Source organism: Ambystoma mexicanum, chromosome 10, assembly GCF_040938575.1.
Source record: "Ambystoma mexicanum isolate Mex_15411 chromosome 10, UKY_AmexF1_1, whole genome shotgun sequence".
Lineage (NCBI taxonomy): Eukaryota > Metazoa > Chordata > Amphibia > Caudata > Ambystomatidae > Ambystoma > Ambystoma mexicanum.
Window position 1 is genome coordinate 1,304,046,366 of NC_090932.1, and position 15,321 is coordinate 1,304,061,686.

The following is a 15,321-nucleotide window of genomic DNA, read 5'->3' on the forward strand; positions in this document are numbered from 1 at the left end:
AGCAATTTGGTAGGTGGTTGTTGCCATATATGCCGCCACGTAAAGCCTAGAAGAAGCAGAGATCAGTGACTACCTTGTGAGTCACGGCGCGGGAGGCTGAGACATCAAAAAGGGGATCCCAACAACCAGAGGTAGACATGGCAACGGAGAAGGATGGAGGAGGAGCAGCCGCGGCGCTCACAAAAGCAGACTTGCTAAAATGTTTGTCAGCTCTGGAGGAGAAGCTGACCTCATAGGTTAGGAGAGAAACTGAAGGCAACGGAAGGTCTACATAATAAATCCCTAGATGTCCTGACCAAAGACATGAAGCAGATTAACACACGTATGGGGGACGCCCAGGATTCCATTCATTCCCTGCACGAGGATGTGCTTCACTTGGATGGGGAATTAGCCGGAGTGAAGCAGGGAATGGAAAAGCTACTCTCAACCATTGAGGATTTAAAGAATAGACACCGATGTGAGAACCTAAGGATCGAGGGGTCCGAGGTTCTTTTTGGATACCTTGCCAGCAGTAACATCGGACCCCGTCCTGCTGGACAGAGTGGGCCAGCTGCAGAGGGGGCCCCAGACTCAACCTAGGGATATTATGAGATGTCATGCCTATACTATGAAGGAAGAGATCCTGAAACCCTCCAGATCCATGGAAGAAATTGCCTACGGCAAGCATACATTTCTGATTTTTCAGGATTTGCCCACTCCAGAAACAACTCTTTTAGACCGGTGACAGGGAAGCTTAAACAGGAACAGATCCCATAAAGATGGGTATTCCCTTTTGGCTTGATATTCACCTTGGAGGGAAGGCAGAGGAGGTGAACTATGCTGGAGGAGGCTGCAAAGAATCTAGGGCTCTCACTTTAGCAACCCAGAGAGGAGGAGGAAGAGAGAATATGGAGGAAAGCACGGGCTAGAGGTACGGGAGAGTGGGCCGGAGCAGGGACCAAGAGGTGGGCTTGGGGCAGGATCATCAAGGGCCATCCCCTAGCCAGAGGTCAGGCTTAGAATGATGTGGGGAAATATCAGCGGGTGTCCAGCATGGGAGACGGGGGCGTTAGGCAGAAACCTGTGCAGTTCCCTTAGGGAACACTGCAAAAGATTTAAGACTACAGGTGTTGGCAGTAAACCCACTTGGTAGCAGTCTGTACCACCCAGATTTACCCGGTAGCTGTTGCTGAGCAGTCAGACTTCCCTCAAGAAGAGTTAGACAGTATGCAAAGTATACACAATAGGTACCCAGATACAACAATACAAGCAAACACTGACCAGAGCTTTGGTATTAAAGTATATAATTTGTGGGCGGGACAAAGACTGATATGCAAATGGATACTTCCCATCTGTGAAAGGTACAGTGAGCAAAAAGCAGATGGCTGCAAACTCTCAATGTGGTTAACAACCACTGAACAGGTTATCATGCCGTGTTCTTCCGAGAGAGGGGCGCCTGCTACCTTTGTTGAATTCTTTGAAGGAACTTGGGGTTGGTCACCCTAGGTTACCTGGGGGCAACCAGACGTGGACTCCCTGCTCACTGTGCTTAGAGAGGCTCAGCTTCACCTCACTGATGATGCCCAACAAGGCTGAAACACGTGTATGGGGTTGCTGTTGGTACTCTTGTTCAGAGAGGAATTGCCATAGCATTTCGGTGCTGGACTGCCCATGTGGGCGGGACAAAGACTGATATGCAAATGGATACTTCCCATCTGTGAAAGGTACAGTGAGCAAAAAGCAGATGGCTGCAAACTCTCAATGTGGTTAACAACCACTGAGCAGGTTATCATGCCTTGTTCTTCCGAGAGAGGGGCGCCTGCTACCTTTGTTGAATTCTTAAAGTATATAATTATTTATTTAAAAACACACGGTTTGAAACACTCCAGCACTCTTGTTGTAAAATGTTCTAAACACAGTTACTATTGTAATATACACACCCCTTTTTCCTTATCAGATAAGTCACAGTAAAACACCACTTATTTTCATACAGAGGTGAGCGCTTAACTAGATGGCACTCCAATAAGTCTGCAAATGCGCCCAAGATCACACAGTTACACTAGGCTTAGAAAGTCTTGCAGAGGGTTCAAAAAGAGTTTAGAGAGGCTTAAGAAAGTTTAGCCAGGGTGTCCCAGGCTAACCCAGGTTCGAAAGCCGGGGGCTAAATCTACCCCGTACAGTCGGTAGCAAGGGAAGCGAGGCGGGACACGGTACCTTAAGTGGGAAGGATCCTCCAGCGGTGGCAGTTGTTCCTGGTAGTGGGTGCAAGTTACATCGTCGTCCAGGGGAAGAGAAAATCTCGACTTGGAGGAAAGATGAAGGTCGTTGCACTACCAGGGAAGAAACCAGCCGTGGAGTTTTCCGGTTAAAGGTGGTACCTTTGTTTCGCGGTCGTGGTAAAACGTGTTATCCCGGTTGCCAGGGTGCTTGGCACAGGCAAGGCGGCCACGAGGTACGTCGGGAAGGCGAAAAGACGGTGAAACTGGTTATCCCCACCAGTCAAAGGAAGAAGACTCTCCGGCGGGAGATCTCCTCTGTCGTTGGGAAAAGTGTTGAGACGATCCAGCGGGGCTCCACCGGTGGTGGTGTCGTGGCAGGTTGGCTCAGCTTCTCCCTCGTCGGATTCTTAGGTCCTGTGGCGACTTCTGAAGTTCCAGTCCCCAAAGCCCTGCTTATATGCAGAAAACCCCATTCACTCAGCCTAGCTGTCACTCAAACATGCTAAGTGGTGAGCCGGCCGGCTCACCACTTGGGCCAATCAGGACGGAGTGCGACTTGAGTTGCCTAGGCAGCTCAGTCCAGGGTGCCTAAATTCCCCTCCACCCCTCATAAGTACCCCAGAGTGGCACCACTTTGGAGGGCTTCTGAGGAGAAGCCTGCCAAAAAGTGGAACAAAGGGCTCAACTTGGGTTGGAGTCACAGAAGAGAACACCAACGCCATTTTAGAATCAAGTTTTGGCAAAAAATACCAACCGGAGAATTAATATTAATTAAATAAACCGGCGGTATGTTCGAGGCTACCGTAAATAATTAAATAAAGATAGTAGCCTAAAACAATGGGAAACCCCATAGGAAAATATTCGCGGTTGAATATAAAAAGTAGTATCCACTCCCACCAGCCAAAACTCGATCAGGGGGGACGGAGACGTGCCCCCTCGACTAACAGACCCCGGGGCAATCGAATTGCCCCAGCCAGTACGTCCACAATATGATGATTTGTACTGGTTCTGTTCAGAACTTAAGACTAGTAAAGTCAATGGTGACTTTACATGCCCTGGGAGACAGTAGTCAGTCCCAGGATATGGAGTCTATACTGGGGGGTCACTATGACACCCCTTTGTCACTGCACGGAGGGTGCTGTGTAACACACATCACAAAAACACATGAAGCACTATGGAGTAAAAGACCCCATAGCCCATTAAACACATCTAGATTCAAGGAAACACACTCAAATCATGCCCAAGAGTGAGGGTAAAAGAGTCTCACTCTTGGCAGGAGAAAAAAAATAAACCCCAAAAATCCAGCAAAAGCTGCTGGGGGACTCACTAGGTTAGGACATTCAGCCTAAACAGAGAATTCTCCCTAACAGGGGGTGGGTGTAATCTTCCAGGCGGGAGAGACAACATTCTGGAGGATGTTTTCACCTCTACCCGCCGGTGAGTGGACGACATTTTTCAGACTTTTAAAGCTGGGGATTGGTTTATGGGGTTGATGCATTGTCATAGAGGAAATAAGCCAGTAATACCGGGGGGGGGGGGCGGGGGGGGAGGTGTCTGGAGTCTCTTAATTTAGTCCGGGCGCCCCCCTGTGTCTGAAGGAAATAGGACGGACCATGTAAAGAGAGCCCTTATAACACGATGGGGGCACACTGCCTAACTTAGCGGTCTGAATTCCCCAAGGAAGAACAGTTCACTTTTGCATAGGCTGAAGAGTGCAGACATATATATTGGGTTTCTCCAAGAGACACACTTACGTAGATGTGAAGTGAGTAGACTTAAAACGATGGATTACTCGCTGCAATTTTTTTTCTCTATATCGTTTTAAGAAGCGGGGAGTGGGTATCCTCATAGGGAGGAGGCTGGCTTTTCAGGCTCACGGAACTAGAGATGATAAAGAAGGGAGATTTCTGTTTGTGAAAGGGCTGCTGGGAGCTTGCAGTGGTGTATGGGCCTAACACATGGCAGAACGAGTTTCTTAGCACAATGCTGGGGGATCTCAGTGTTCTCGGAGAGTCACATTATCCAAGAGGGGCAATTTTAATCTGCCTATGGACCAACTGGGACGAATCAAAGAGGGATTACTGGGGAGCTACACAGCCCACAGATGCACTACGGGAAATTTTGAGAAATTCTCGCATGGTGGATGCATGGCAGGTTTCCCACCAGGGGAGCAGGACTATACCTTCTTCTCTCACTCACTTACTCACTCACTCACTCGGGTTTATTCAAGGATCGACTACTTTTTGGTTGGGGCGAGTCGGACTCCTAAAACAACTCCGTCGAAATAGGTGCCATCAATTTTTCTGACCTACCCCTGTTACCATGCATCTCACTCTCCCTACAGATATCGGGGCCCACAGGGGATGGAGGCTTAAACATGCCCGACTGAACGATAAGGTGGTGGTGGAGGAGGAGGTTGCAGAGGCAATTGCTGAATACTTTCAGATGAATCAGGTTGGTCAGGTTCAGAAAGAGGTTTGCTGTGATGCCTTTAAGGCTTATATTAGAGGTGTGTTCATCTCTAAAGGAGCCGGGTGTCGGTGCAGGAAAGAATAGGCGGCTCTTATTGAAAGGGATATTAAGGATAAGAAGAAGGAATGCAGAGAGACTGGGTCGCGGATGGCGTTTAGAGCTCTACAGGCAGCTCAGAGGCAAGTGAACATGGAGGCATCCAGGGTGTAATTCACAATATTAAAGGCGAAACAAAAATACTTTGAGGAAGGAAACAGGGCGGGGAAGATATTAGCGTGGAAACTGAAGCAGAGGGTTATCTCGAGTGGTATTGGGGGAATTAGGGATGAAGCAGGTAACATGTTAGACAAACTCCTGAATTTCAAAAGGGCTTTGATGCGTTCTTTCAAAAGCTATATACATCAGAATCCCCTAAGTGGGATGCTATTGATAGTTTCCTGAAAATGTGCCCCATGCCACATCTCTCCACAGAGCAAAGGGACCAGTTAGAAAGGGGAATTACCAAAGAAGAAATACTGCAAGCAATTTCTTCCATGAGGGTGAGTTTGTCCCCCAGGCTTGACGGTCTCCCTTTGGCCTTCTTTAAAAAGCACTCTGGGAAACTTTTGGAACCACAACGAGTTTTATTTAATGAGATGTTTAAGCAGGGTGTCTCGTCGCGGTCTATGAAGGAGGCGAGGATCACCTTGATAGCGAAGCCCACTAAAGATACGACATCCTATGCTTCCTACAGCCCTATAGCGGTTCTTAACACCGACAAAGATATATAACAAGATTTTAAGACAGAGGTTGGAGAAGGTTCTTCCACTCTCGATAGAGGACCAAGCAGGGTTTGTGAAGGGGCGCCAGGCAGCTGACAATGTTAGGAAAAAAGTGGTGTGGAAGGTTGCCCAGAGCAATGCCCGTGGTTCAGATTCATTCAAAACCTTCCACCCATCGCTTCTGTGGTCACAGTTTGTCTCCCTATGTGAGAGAAGGTATGCCCAGACGTGGGTCGCTTGCTCGCTACGCCATAGGGAACCAAGCTGCACCTCACTGAGGAGGCCCAAGAATGCTGAAACATGTCTGGGGTTGCTTGTGTTTCCGTGCAGAGGGGACCTGGCCTAGCAGTTCAGGCTGGGCTGCTACCATTAGTGGCAGTACCTGACTGATTTTCTTATGGCTGGACCCCTTTTGCAATGGCGCAGAGGGGCTAAAAAACAGTGGTGTGGAAGGTTACCCAGAGCAATGCCAGTGGTTCAGATTCATTCAAAACCTTCCACCCATCACTTTTGTGGTCACATACATTTCAAATGCCAATAAAAATGTTTTGAACCAAAAAATAAAAGAAGGAAACCGACCTAGATGTATTGATTCTGTTTTGTCCTGAAGTACAGAGGGGTCTTTCTTATGCTTGTGAGGTTTTTGCTTGTTGTCTAGATGACAACTCCATCTTTGAAAGGCTACAAAGAATGTTTAGTTTGTCTGCTTTGTGTTGCAAACAGCTTTTCTTAAGCAGTGGCTTTCTATATAGGCCACAGGTCATATAGAGGATCATGCATTTAGAATCTCAACATAAATTATTCTACACAAATTATACAAACTGATTTTGAATCATAGTATATTTCAGAAGCAATTCTTTTTAGACACAAAACCATGATTTTAAAAGGCTTAGAGTAATAAAATATTTATTGTACATAGGTACAACAAGCAGAAATGTTTTAAATTATATTCTCTCCAAATCTTTCATTATAGGCTCCCTTTCATATTTCTTCTAATGTGGTACATTTCCTGTGGGACCTTGCTGGGAGGATTTCCTTGAAGGGGTTCATGCATGTTCACAGTGCAGTGGGTGTGGGGATACTGGGTAGCTTGGAAGGATCCCCATATAACACCTCCACGTAGTGTGAGGCTTCCCCTGGGCACCAGGGTTCCCCTTAATGGCCCCCCTAAAGGTGACACATACATCAGAGTTCAATGCTGTTTAACAGTAGAGGGGTCAGAGGTTAAAGATGGTATTGATACAGTCAGATGGTGGGTGTTGACAGACTGCACTGGCCGATTCAGTGATTTTATAAGTAGTCCGAGAGCATGTAAGTATTTATTGGTATTTCTAAATAACCATACTATACACGATCAGATGGCAATGGGTTGCATCGGACGCCATGCTATTTTATGAGACAGTCTTGGTTTCAACTGGAACTACGTGGTGTTAGATGATATTCTAGGGTATTGGGTGGTAACTGTTAGCATTAAGTCACGTCATATGTTGGTGTGGTGGGGGCTTAATGGCAGACTCATTAAGGGATGCAAGATAGCAATAGATGGTATCAAATGACACTGGGTGGTGTCAAACTGTATGACAGCATTGACTGATGTGAAGCACAGGCCAGTGTCAGAATTCTAGGATGCATCAGGTGGTGACTGACAACATTGAATTGAGTTAGACAACATGAACATTGATTGGTTCAGGCGGTGTCTTGGTGTCAAACTGCATGGTACCCTGTCAGAGAGTGAGTGCTGTTGCATAGACATGTGTTGGGGTAGATGGAGAAAACTCACCCTCTCTGAAATATTTAATTCAATATTTAATCAAAGACCATTAAAAAGGTATTATTGGGCTGGTATTTGGAACAAACGTTATTAGTTACTGCCCGCACACCAACTAAAAAACTCACAATGGAGGATTCACTTGGATAGCCTTCTAAAATTGGGGCAGATTGCTGTTCACACCTTGTCACAAGCATCTACTAATTTGGTGCCCTGTGTATTTGTATCTTAATTGTCAAATGAAGAATCTGGCAATAAAGAGAATATGCGAGGATAAACCTTCACTTACAATAAATGTGAACACATTTCTCCTAACGGTGTATAGCGCTACTTAATACATCCATGTGTGCCTGAATGGTTGCATACAGTCTTCAATGGTAGGAGGAGATGGCTAGATTGTCTTCCTACCTGTACAGGCACAAAATTGATGTTGATAAACTGGAACGGGGTCCAGACTTTCCAGTTCATTTTCAGTGCCGACCAGTAGCCCACTCTCATCCTTTCAGACAATGCAGATAGGCTCTTCCCCTAGAACAGAGCATAGTGGTAAAGAGTTGCATATAGATTAATCACTGGCAAACTCCTTCAAACTGTTGTAAACAAAGATATTGCTACTACAAGAGTATGGCTGGGACTAGGGAGATGTGATCTGCAGCTAGAGATACTAGGAATCCTCCTGACTGGGCGAGGGATAGGAATGGATACAAAACTGGAATTGAGAAAATAGATGATAGGCACGAGGTTGTGTCTTAGAACCTGCAAATTGTAATACTGGGTGGGAGTGAAACCGTGACCTTAGATAATGGAGTAATCTGCCACAGGGATATCAGGAGAATGTGAAGCTAAGCTCTAATTGCAGCTATTGGAAACATTAAATCCCGTGTCTAAATGTGATTAAAGAATGCAGGCTTGGGACTAAAAAGGTGTGAAGCAGTGTCTGGAGAGCCCATGAAGCTGTGCAGCAGCCCCTGGTAATACTGGGGAGTTCCAAGGCTGCTAATGGGAACGGCTAAGCTATAACTGGGATTGAGTGAATAACTGACTGTATTTACATAGAAGGGGTGAAGGTATGAAGGCTTATACCAGGGAAGGTAAAAAAACAGGAACTGGGAGGGGGAGTGGACTGGGAGCAAAGAGGATGTGACTATATAATAAGTAAGCGGAAAAAAGCCCAAATCATACCAGTAATCCTCAATAAAGCGTTATCTTTCTTTTCACAGTTCTTAATACCATGTTGTGACCCACCCCCAGGCACTCAGTTGCTTTAAAAACAAAATAAATTAAAACAACATTTTACGTACGAAAATACATCCTACCATCAAGTGCAGTGTTTTATATCCTCCACACCTGGATAAACTCTTAATACCATAGTCTAGGAAGGGAGTATGAGAAGAACAAGTTACTTACCAACTCGTAACGTTCTTTCGATTGGATGTTCCTCCAACGTATTCCACATCTTTGACATGTAATGTCCACAGCTGTGTACTTCAGAAACCTTTTCGGCAGAGGGCGTCCTGCATCGATGGTGTCGAGTCGGTGTCCGTCGAAGGCCTCCGTCGAGGGAGACGTCACCGGATGTTATAAATCGGACGTACGGCACTCGTATCCTTAGTTTATGTTTTTTCCTCCATAACGTGTGACATGCACATATCCAATGCCTGCTTGACTGCACATAGCCTTGCGGAAACGTAAGCTACAATCTCATAGGAAATTCTCCAGAGGGGCAGGATGGGAGGGCGATGTGGAATACTTTGGAGGAACATCCAATCGAAAGAATGTTATCAGTTGGTAAGTAACTTATTCTTCGAATGGATTGTGTCCTCCAACGTATTCCACATCTTTGACAAGATTCCCAAAACAGTACCAGAAAATGGAGGAGGGAAAAGAATTTAGAGTACCTAATCAGATGGCGGAATAAAGAACCACCTTAAACAAAGGCCTTATCTTGACCATGGAGCGTATCCAAGGAGTAATGTTTAACAAAGGTGTGGATAGAATCCCATGTGGCTGCATCACAAATATTCCCCGTTGTAGGGCTGTGGAAGTAGCCACGCCTCTAGTGGAATGAGCTCGCAACCCTTCAGAAGGGTCCTTACCCACCAATCAGTAACATTCAGTAATGGTGAGGATAATCCACCTGGACAAGGTCTGTTTGGAAACAGCCTGGCCCAATCAGTGTCCAGCATATCCCACAAAGAGTTGATCGTCCACTCTGACCCTGGACAACCTAGAAATATAAAAGCTCAGAGCTCTTCTAGGGTCCAAACTATGGATGAGGAGGAGGATAGAAAGACAGAAGAACCACTTTCTGTCTTAAATGAAATTCAGACACTTCGGTAAAAAGGAAGGACGTACCCTCAGTACAACCCTATCCTTGTGGAGCACAGTAAATAAAGGGTGGCTTAGATGAAAGTGCCTGCAATTCACTCACTCTGCGAGCGGAAGTAACCGCAACCAAGAACACGGTCTTGAAAAAGACAATAATCTCAAAGGACAAGAGTGCAAAGATTCAAACTGAGCACACTTTAGGAATTTCAAAACCAAATTCAGATCTCGCCGTCCCCTTTCCAGGTGCCGGTTTGGGAACACATTAGGGAGCCCTTTAAGAAATTGGGAAATCAAAGGAACCTTAAAGAACATGCTTCAGACGAGCGCTTGAAGATAGACAGCGCTGCCAGGTAACCCTTAATGGTACCCACTTGAAGGCCCCTTTGGGCCAAAGAAAGCAAGAAAGACAAAACCACTGGAATGGAACACTGAAAAGGATCAACATTTTGTCCTCTGCACCAGTCGCAAAACTTACGCCAACGGTACAGGGATTTTGTTGCTGGCCTCCTGGCCGAGAGCAACACCTCCATCATGTCATCCGGGAGGTCCCAATCCTTATACCTCAACCTTTCAGATACCAAGCGTGAAGGTTGAGAGTCCTGACCTCTGGATGGAGAACCTGACCCCCCCTACCCCGAAACCCACCCCACCCACCCACAAAACCCACCCCACCCACCCACAAAACCCACCCACCCACACGCCACCCCTCGGGCATCGGGAGAAGATCCTCTCGGTAGGGAAGAAGGTGTAGAGGGCAGATGGACATTTCTAGAAGGTCCGGGTACCACGCTCTCCTGGCCCAATCCAGAACAATGAGGATCATGTGGGATCCAAACCTCCATAACATCCTTAACAATTGAGGGATGACGGGGACTGGAGGAAACGCATAAAGCAGTGGGAATGACCACTCCACTACGAATGTGTCTCCTAAGGCTCCTTTCGGAGGAAATTTCCGGGAGCAGAATCTCTCGCACTTCCGGTTGGCACTGGTGGCAAAGAGATCCACTTATGGGGTTCCCCAAAGGGCGAAGATCTCCAGAAGCACTTCCTGGGCCAACTCCCACTCGTGAGAGATCGTGCTCTGCCTGCTCAGAGCGTCCGCCACCGCATTGTCCTCTCCGGCCAGATGAACTGGTCAGAGCGAAATTCCCTGCTGGATTGCCCAGAACTAGAGCTGCATTGCCTCTCTGCACAATGGGAGTGACCCTACCCCCACACCCTTTTTTGTTGAGGTAATGCATGGCCACTGTGCTGTCCGTCATGATCAGGACACTCTTCCCCCGCTCAGACGGCAGAAAAGTCTTCAGGGCCAGCCTGATGGTCTTCAACTCTAACAGGTTGATGTGGAGTTTGGACTCCGACGGAGACCAACGACCGCTGGCGGTCAAGTCTTCGGCATGAGCTCCCCATCCTGTGAGGGAAGCGTCCGTCACTACAGTCACCTTCGGCCACAGTTGCCAAAACGGCTCCCACTTCATCAGATTCCCCTCATTGGCCCACCACAGTGTCAGTCTAGAAATACGGATACCTCTACTCTGAGAACGCAAACGCATTTTGGTGGCCATGGGCCAACCGTCTCATGCACGATATGAGTTTGCCAATGAACGGCCATTTTGATGTAACAAGAATCGCCATTTTGTTTTCTAACCATTGCTCATTGCTTTCTGTTCCTATTGCTTCGCAGTATATTTTCCACTTACACTGCTCGACTGTGAAACATTGTTGTCTGTATATGAAAAGGACAAGGCCGCAGGGTCGTGAGGATAACAAGAGTTCACTGAAACACAAACGTAGGCAGCGCCAGGAAGAATGCCCGGCTCCCTCCCGAATGTAGCCTTGAAGCAGAGCTGCAGGGCATTTAATCATTTCACAGCTGCCAGCCAGTCTCGTTATGTGGTAGAATATGTTAGAATAATACCGCTAAAGGCTTGAATTATGCTTTTCTTACGGCCCCCCTCTGCTGAGACCGCTAGAGCATGTCGGCTCCCAGGACGCAAATAGCACCTGATAGATAGCAAGGTCCGTAATGCAACTCCCACCCGTATGTAATTCGCTTCCAAGAACAGAAGCGCCGTGTTCTATTCAATAACCGAAAGATGCCTACGCACTCACAAATTACAAATTGTTAATAGAATAGATGTTTGAAGGTGTCATAGTGGTCGGAGATGTCCATCATCACACCAAGTTCAAAGAAACCCAATAAAGGGGGGAGTGTTAAACATGTCATAGCTGATTGTTTGATATGCATTTTGTATATGTAACTGATGTACGTAATTCGCTCTCTTGCGTCCCCTCGAGGTCTAGAGACACACGTCGCGAGGCGTGAGACCGAGTTGGCCAACTGAGACTTTTGCTTTGCAATAAAACCCTAGCTTTGGGAATACAACCTCGAGTCTGGCGTCTCTATCGTGTGTGGTGACCCGCCTTGTTTCCATAGACGTCAGGGTCCCCTATGGGCCCCTTTCAAGATGGCGCCCGAATAGGGACCCTCCCCCACTTGTTCCATCACGTAACGTTGTAATTGAGAAAGGCAGAGGACGGCGAGGACGGGACGATCGAGCCGGGATGAAGAGGTGTTCGGGGCACCCTGTAAAAATGATGAGACTCCTTTGCAGATCTGCACACATCTGATCCCTGATCGACGTGCCTGGCTAGAGAACAAGGAGGCGAGGGTCCCGAAACGAGGCGGAAGCCAAGAAACGCAGACACGACGTCGTTTGGTGCGTCAGTATACAGACGACTTGATTTATCAGGTGAGTCATTCCCCGATTCAAAGCATCCTGATATTGGTTGAGAGTTGACTTTGCAAAATCAAACGCCCTAGGGAAGGTTGATTAACCAGGGGGAAGGTTGAAACATGCCTGGGGTATTGTCCACCCTAGCAGGGTTTTTCCGCTGTGTTAGACAATCTTTGGAAGATGGCCAAAGTGCACCACCTGGGGGAACGCCGGCGTTTAAGATGTATGTGAAGTATGGAGTGGGTGCGATAATATTCTGTGAGACTTGGCATAGGCAAACCAGAAAGCAACATGACCATCAGTGGCCGATTAATGGTAGTTTTGAGATAGCGAGGATAGACAACCTGGAAAGGGTTTTGATAAGAAAGAAAGCGTGTCCTGCAGCATTTGAGACTATTAAAGACTGGAAAAAGGAAGCAATACTCAGATTTAAAAGAAGAGGAGGAGTGGACTGAGAGTCTAAGAAGGGCAGGCAAGCGTGACCAGTTGAATATAGAAAAGATATACCCACAACGAGAATTACACATAGCAGATGAATAGATAGAAAATATATTGACCCATACAAAACAAGGCCCAAGATCAGAAGTATGACCAGACACGTCAGTAGCTATTGCCCAGACCCCACCCGTAGCTCAAGCTCCCCCTCCGGTAGCTCAAGCCCTCCCACAGCCACAGACCGCGCATGTAACACTTCCTATTAGCCAACTAGGCCCACAACAGACACTCCCTGTTCCCATTGTCCCATCCGCACCTCCCGCCTTAGACACAGACTCGGTACCGTCCGTTCCTCCTGGGGTTGAAGTTGAAACCGCGGGGGCAAGAGGCGGGACTGACCAACGGGGGTGCACGAGGGTAACCCGCAGCGCAATCAGCAAAGAAAGGAAGGTGGAATTGCAGCAACAGGCAGAGATGTATATAGACGGGAATGATGGGACGGCAACATTGGCTTCGATATATGACTTCCATAGAAGCAACGAAAGACAGGTAGTGTTGGAATGCATGGGTGAATATTTGGTGGAGAAATGGAAACAGCTAATTGGAAATTACCACCGCAGCGATTGTTAGATTTGAATGCATTAGCATGCTGTAGGGAGGGGGATGAAGAAGTGAGAGAAACAGACTTTTTGAGCTTAGAGATGAATTAGATAATGATTATGTCGAAACGTCTACTGCACCTGTCAAAGTGTTTACTACACCTGCATACAGGCGTAGGGATATCGGGAGACTTGGGAAGGGGGAAAAGGGATCACATAATAAACAGCAGCAATTACCATCGCCGGGGCAGAAGGAGATGGTGAACGAATTATCGTGCTAAAACAGGTGGGGGCAGACTTGAAAGAATGTCTAATAAGAACACAGGTACTATTGCAGCAAGTAACAGGACATAATATAGGGGGAGGGAACGCACAAGGAAGGAGTAGTTCGAATATGCATGGGGGAACAGTGGGACCGAATCAGTGTGCATATTGTAAAGAGGAAGGACGTTGGCGAGCGCAATGCCCGCACCTACAGAATAGAAATGGGTCTGGTCAGAGGAGACAGCATAGAGGACACCCAGGAGCGAATGGACCAAATAGGAATAGTATGCAGCAGCATCATAATAACGGAGGTAATCAAAACCAAGGCCAAAACCAAAATGCCCCAAACCAGAGTCAGGGACAGCAAAATCAACAATATGGAAATCAGAGTGGGGGAAATAGAGGGAAGAGTGGAAATATTTTCGATACACAACCAAACACGTATTACAGTAATAGTAATGATTACACATCGGACGATGTGTTATTTCCCCAATAGGAGACAGCCCAGGACAGGGGTCGGAACCAGTGTCTATTCCCGTGAATCAGAGAGGACCCTACGTAGAAATGAGAGTCGGGAATGAGGAGCACCGCTTTCTTGTAGATACAGGAGCACAGAAGTGTTCAATAGACCATCACTTGGTTCCGGAGATACCACTGTCAGGGCAAAATAATATTTCCGTAGGGTTCGCAGGTACACCAGTCATAGACCCAGTGTCCAAACCAGTCCCAGTTACCATAGGACCATTTACTGAATATTGTCCTTTCCTTCTAACAGAAAATTGTGGAGAAAATTTGTTGGGATTAAATTTGTTGAAAAAACTAGGTTCTGTTATACATTGCACGGCAGACGGAGTGTTTCTAACGATATGGCCACACGATGCCCCTGTGTCAGAATTCATGTCTGAAGCGTTACCAGAGGAGCTAAGTAAAGTACCAACCTGTATATGGGCAATGCATGACAACGATGTGGGATGTTTAAAGATAGAGCCAGTAAAGATTATTTTGAAAGAAGGTGTTACCCTACCGCGAATACCCCAATACAGAATTTCGGTTGAAGGTGAGAAAGGATTGAAGAGTATTGTTACTGATTTGGTGAAATTAGGGGTAATCGAGGAAATCACAGGCAGTACATGCAACAGCCCGATTCTTCCCGTTTATAAAAAAGGAGGTAATCAGGTACCATACCGTTTCATAATTGATCTACGCGCATTGAATAAGGTAGTAGATCCGCAATTTCCTCTAGTGCCAGACGTCACTACAATATTGACAATGATACCTGTTTCAGCAGACTATTTTAGTGTAGTAGATTTGAAAAATGCATTCTTTAGTATTCCAGTGGACAAGGACAGTAGATATTTGTTTGCGTTCACATTAGGAGGACGATCATTTACATTTACGCGGATTCCGCAAGGTTACACGGAAAGTCCAAGTATTTACAGTAGAGCATTAAAAGAACAGCTAGACATGCTGGAATTACCCATGGGTTGTGTACTTTTGCAATACATAGACGATCTATTGCTGGCTGCAGACACAGAGGAGATTTGTAAAGAAAGCACTGTATTACTACCGTTAAACCTAGCGGCACATGGCCATAAAGCTAGTTTGAAGAAATTTCAGTATAATCGAAAGGAGGTGGCTTATTTGGGCTACCTACTTTTAAAAGGAGGGAGAAGACTAACGCCAGAACGCATAGAAAGTATTTCTTGTATGTCTATTCCAAAGACACAAAAAGGAGTCAGAGCTATATTAGGCATGGCT

General features: G+C 46.6%; 1 protein-coding gene across 2 annotated transcripts in view; it reads right to left on the bottom strand.

Annotated features, from left to right (window-relative positions):
* The window catches only part of PXMP2 (peroxisomal membrane protein 2), a 354,759-nt gene that overhangs the window by 147,921 nt on the left and 191,517 nt on the right, over positions 1–15,321 (bottom strand). For both annotated transcript variants that reach the window (XM_069619325.1, XM_069619324.1), the window contains exon 5: positions 7,608–7,727. In XM_069619325.1, the coding sequence (XP_069475426.1) occupies positions 7,608–7,727 (120 nt within the window). The remainder of the gene's footprint in view (positions 1–7,607; positions 7,728–15,321) is intronic.